Here is a 5,365-nt window from a genome sequence, read left to right on the forward strand (position 1 = left end):
ATTACAGAGGAGGAAGTGCTGGATGTCTTGAAACGGTTAAAGGTGGATAAATCCCCAGGACCTGATCAGGTGTACCCAAGAACTCTCTGGGAAGCTAGAGAAAAGGGATTGCTAGGTCTCTTGCTGAGATATTTGTATCATCAATGGTCACAGGTGAGGTGCAGGAAGACTGGAGGTTGGCAAACGTGGTGCCACTGTTTAAGAAGGGTGGTAAAGACAAACCAGGGTACTATAGACCGGTGAGCCTGACCTCAGTGGTGGGCAAGTTGTTGGGGGTAATCCTGAGGGACAGGATGTACATGTATTAGGAAAGGCAAGGACTGATTAGGGATAGTCAACATGGCTTGGTGTAGGGGAAATCAGGTCTTGATTGAGTTTTTTGAAGAAGTAACAAAGAAGATTGATGAGGGCAGAGCAGTAGATGTGATCTATATGGACTTCAGTAAGGCGTTTGACAAGGTTCCCCATGGGAGACTGATTAGCAAGATTAGATCTCAGAATACAGGGAGAACTAGCCATTTGGATACAGAACTGGCTCAAAAGGTAGAAGACAGAGGGTGATGGTGGAGGGTTGTTTTTCAGACTGGAGGCCTGTGACCAGTCGAGTGCCACAAGGATCGATGCTGGGTCCTCTACTTTTTGTCATTTACATAAATGATTTGGATGTAAGCATAGTAAGTTTGCAGATGACACCAAAATTGGAGGTGTAGTGAACAGCGAAGAGGGTTACCTCAGATTACAACATGATCTGGACCAGATGGGCCAATGGGCTGAGAAGTGACGGATGGAGTTTAACTCATAAATGCAAGGTGCTGCATTTTGGGAAAGCAAACCTTAGCAGGACTTATACACTTAATGGTAGGGTCCTAGGGAATGTTGCTGAACAAAGGAGACCTTGGAGTGCAGGTTCATAGCTCCTAGAAAGTGGAGTCGCAGGTAGATAGGATAGTGAAGGCGGTGTTGGGTTCAGAAAAGATTTACAAGGATCTTGCCAGGGTTAGAAGACTTGAGCTACAGGGAGAGGCTGAACAGACTGGGGCTGTTTTCCCTGGACCGTCAGAGACTGAGAGGTGACCTTACAGAGGTTTACAAAATTATGAGGGGCATGGATAGGATAAATAGACAAAGTTGTTCCCTGTGGTCAGGGAGTCCAGAACTAGAGGACAAAGGTTTAGGGTGAGGGGGCAAAGATGTAAAAGAGACCTAAGGGGCAACTTTTTCACGCAGAGGGTGGTACGTATATGGAATGAGCTGCCCGAGGATGTGGTGGAGGCTGGTACAATTGCAACATTTAAGAGGCCTTTGGATGGGTATTTGGATAGGAAGGGTTTGGAGGGATATGAGTCAGGTACCGGCAGGTGGGACTAGATTGGGTTGGGATATCTGGTCGGCATGGACGGGTTGGACGGGCTGTACATCTCTACGACTACGTAGTAATATGCTATAAACACATCCTTGGCAAAGGCAGTCCTCCAGTTCAGGAGTAAGAATGTTGAGGAAACTCAGTAGCAGGGAGAGATGTCCTGCAGTTTTCAAACCCTGCTGAGACCTCGGCAGCTGCCACTGAAAAATTAAAAAAGAACTTAAACATCCTGGTTCTGTGGGAGCTTGACCCCACCTGGTCACGCTACTTCTATTGTACTGACCTTTCAAAATAAAAAACAAAAAAAAAAATCCCAAGGCCTCACAAGCTATTTACTTTGTTGGATTCAAATAGACAGCTCTACACTTCAGTTTTAAAACCTCTCTTCAGAAAGAAAACCAGGACAAAATATATCACACACCATGGTTGCTCAGTGGCAGCTGGGGTGTACCAACAAGATGCACTGCAGAGGTTCACCGAGGCTCCTTAGACAGCACCTTCCGAACATACAAACACTTCTTTCCAGAAGAACAAGGACAGCAGATACATGGGATCAACAGCTCTGCAGTGGCAGTGTCCCTCCCTCTGAGCTAAGAATTCAAGCCCTACTTTCTCCAGAGGGGTGTAAAAACATCAGAGCACAAGGAGTAGAAAGCATTGATCAGTGCCTACCGGGAGGAGCGTATGCTGGTGTTTGAACACTTGGTTGACGTTACGCAGAAGTGCCCATTTCCCTTCATCCTTCTGATACAAGTCATCATCGACCCCTCTGCGTGTGTACATGACCCAGCCTCAGAGCCTGGCTCAGGAAGATTGCAGGCACAGCTGCCCCCTTCAAACATCGACAGTGATGCCCTAGTGCGCTCTCAGCGTCAACCACCGTCTGCAGTCAGCCTTACCATGGACTCCAGTGTCACTCAGCTTGGGGAGCTCCCAGCGCAGAAACGCAGCAACGTACAAGTGAGGAAACATGAACTAATCCCTCTTGAGGGTAACCAGAGCAGAACGGGAGCTTGCTGCACACCAGAACGCCCTCGTGGATTTAAGATTTTGCCAGAGTGCCTTTAAATGGTAGTCAGACCTGGAGCAACTTCTGCCAAACTGCACAAAAAAAAAAGGTTTCCTCACCACACACTGTCACTTGATAGGACACCCTCTCACATTGATATCTGGGCTCAAATTTAAAGAGCAAAACCAGTCATCTGGCAGAAACAGCTTGGTGAATTATAAACCAGGCTCTGTCAAGCTACAACAGGTATTCATTAATCCACTTGACAGTGCAATACTGTAAGCACTCATGCATTAATGTGATTACAGCCACCCTGGAAACCATCTGGGAGGGGGAAGGGTTAGGGACAGGAGATCTTGAAGGAGAAGGGAGTGATCCATTGCTAATGACAGGAATCGTAAATCATTTATAGAGTCTTTGTGCCGTACATCTGGTCTTCAGTTCCAATTAACTTGACGAACGTCTTCAGTAGTGCTGATCACATGACACCAAAAGGCCCATCTGCTCTTGGATTGGCCAGAAGGTAGACTTTTGGAGCACACAGGGACACTGAGGGGAGAAACTGCAAACCAACCATTTGGAAATGGTGGTCAAATGTTCCTGGTCAGACATCAAACTTGAACATTTTAATGTGATTAGCTCAAGCACAACCTACTCTGCAAAGCAGAACAAAATGGTTGCACAGCATTTGGTCACAAGTCCTTTTGTTTTGTAAAAAGGTGGAGTGTTAACAGTTGCAGCTCCTGCTCTAAAGTGATTCAATCGCCAGACTGACATGAAGGACACCTTTTTCAGAACATATTTTCTTGTAGAACCCAGACAAGGCAGATAGATTGAGTTATTGATAGACAGCTCACCCTGGTCTATTCACCATGCTCCCCTCAAAAGAGACAAAGTGTTGAGAATATGGGATGAATTTACACCAATCCCCTTCACACATTACTCCCATAATTAGTGGCCTATATTCACACCCAGCTCCAACTTACCAACTTTACAAACGTCTTGCCCCAGTGTTTGGGGCAGCACTGTGGCTCAGTGGTTAGCACTGCTGCCTCACAGCACCAGTGACCTGGGTTCAATTCCAGCCTCGGGTGATTGTCAGTGTGGAGTTTGCACATTCTCTCCGTCTGTGTGGCTTTCTTCCAAGTGCTCTGGCTTCTTCCCACAGTCCAAAGATGTGTAGGTCAGGCACGATGTTGTGCCAAGGAATTGTGCCTACTCTAAAATAAAATAACCTAACCTACGCACCCCTCAATTCACTGCAGTCCACGTGCATGTCCAGCAGTCACTTGAATGTCCCCAGTGACTCTGCTTCCGCCACCACCGCTGGCAATGCATTCCATGCATTCATGGGAAAGTGTGGGGGCTACAGGAATGAGGTAGGTGGGATCCTCTCTTTGGAGAGTTGGTGCAAATTCAGTAGGCTGAACACTAGGAATTTTATGATTCTATGACATCCCGCCATATATTGCAATACACAGAAGTCAAGCAATGTCCCCAGTCATACTCCGTCTCAGGAGAGATCGGAGTGAAGGATGCACCCCCATTTACCCATTGTACTCTGTTACCTTCCCCCACCCTCCTTTGACCTTTCACCTCCATCCCCACCCCCACTCACCTATAGTACTCTATGCTACTTTCTCCCCATCCCCACCCTCCTCTCATTTATCTCTCCACCCTTCAGGCACTCTGCCTGTATTCCTGAAGAAGGGCTTTTGCCCGAAACGTCGATTTTCCTGCTCCTCGGATGCTGCCTGAACTGCTGTGCTTTTCCAGCACCACTCTAATCCAGAATCTGGTTTCCAGTATCTGCAGTCATTGTTTTTACCTCAGGAGAGATCCATACTCCTTCAACACTGTCATCTGTGGTTTTACATTGCATGACATTAACATCGTTGCATTCAAGTTGCCTCCATAGAGACTGGCCTCACTCACACTCAAAAGGAAACAAGGTTCTTTGGGGGGTGGGGGGGGTGGTTAGAAAGAGGTTTCAAGAACCCATCTCCAGTCAAAACACATGGTCACTTGTTCCAAAACCACCTCCTTTGGAACAGTGAGAACTTTTGTCCAATTATGCTCCTGTGGCACTAAATGAATAAAAGAAATGTTTTTCACTGACAGCAAAAGTTGGGAACTTGAATCACAAAAAACATTGGTCTACTCCTCCTATTTTCATTCAGCCTGCTCTACCATTCAGTATGACCATGGCTGACCATCCAACTCAGTCCCCTGTTCCTGCTTTCTTCATGTACCCTTTTGATCCCTTTAGCCCTGGGAACTGTATCTCTCTCTGTGAAAACAACCAATGTTTTGGCCTTAATTGCTTTCTGTAGCAGAGAATTCTGTAGCTTCCTGAATGCACAGTTGCAGGAAGAGTAGCAGCAGCATAAGAAATCCTTCCGATTCCAAAAGCTTTGGCGATTTAGCCCATTGAGTCTACACCGACCCTCCGAAGAACAACTCACCGTATCCCTGCATTCCCCATGGCTAACCCACCTAGCCTGCACATCCTTAGACTTAGGAGGAAACCCACGTAGACATGGTGAGATCATCAGTGTTGAGTTTGTACAACCACCCAAAGCTGGAACTGAACCTGGGTCGCCACTGCTCGGAGGCAGCAGAGCTAACTACCAAGTCACCATGCCGCACCCTGGAGTACTAGAAAAACATCAACTAAGCCATCACCAAGCTTAGACTCGCCATGACTCCAAACCGGAGAGACTTGAATAATGGGATTAACAAGTTAAACTGGGCAGTTGATAAAAAAGACGACTTGAGGCACGGATAATGTCTGAAGTTAAACAAGTCAACACATTCCAGGATTCTAATGAGTAAGGCAAACATACACAACAGGAGAAAGTGAGGACTGCAGACGCTGGAGACCAGAGCTGAAAAATGTGGTGCTGGAAAAACACAGCAGGCCAGGCAGCATCCAAGGAGCAGGAGAATCAACATTTCGGGCATAAGCCCTTCTTCAGGAATGAGGCTGGTGT

General features: G+C 46.9%; 1 protein-coding gene across 3 annotated transcripts in view; it reads right to left on the reverse strand.

The window, feature by feature from the left end:
• Positions 1-5,365, reverse strand: part of myo7aa (myosin VIIAa) — a 190,377-nt gene that overhangs the window by 176,699 nt on the left and 8,313 nt on the right. Inside the window, exon 1 of one of the 3 annotated variants that reach the window (XM_043692432.1) lies at positions 2,036-2,424. The exons of the other annotated variants lie outside the window; for them this stretch is intronic. Within the exon in view, the coding sequence (XP_043548367.1) occupies positions 2,036-2,146 (111 nt within the window). The 5' untranslated portion in view covers positions 2,147-2,424. Of the gene's footprint in view, positions 1-2,035; positions 2,425-5,365 lie in introns of those variants that run through there. 3 annotated transcript variants of the gene reach the window in all.

Source organism: Chiloscyllium plagiosum, chromosome 6 (genome assembly GCF_004010195.1).
Source record: "Chiloscyllium plagiosum isolate BGI_BamShark_2017 chromosome 6, ASM401019v2, whole genome shotgun sequence".
NCBI classification, from domain to species: domain Eukaryota; kingdom Metazoa; phylum Chordata; class Chondrichthyes; order Orectolobiformes; family Hemiscylliidae; genus Chiloscyllium; species Chiloscyllium plagiosum.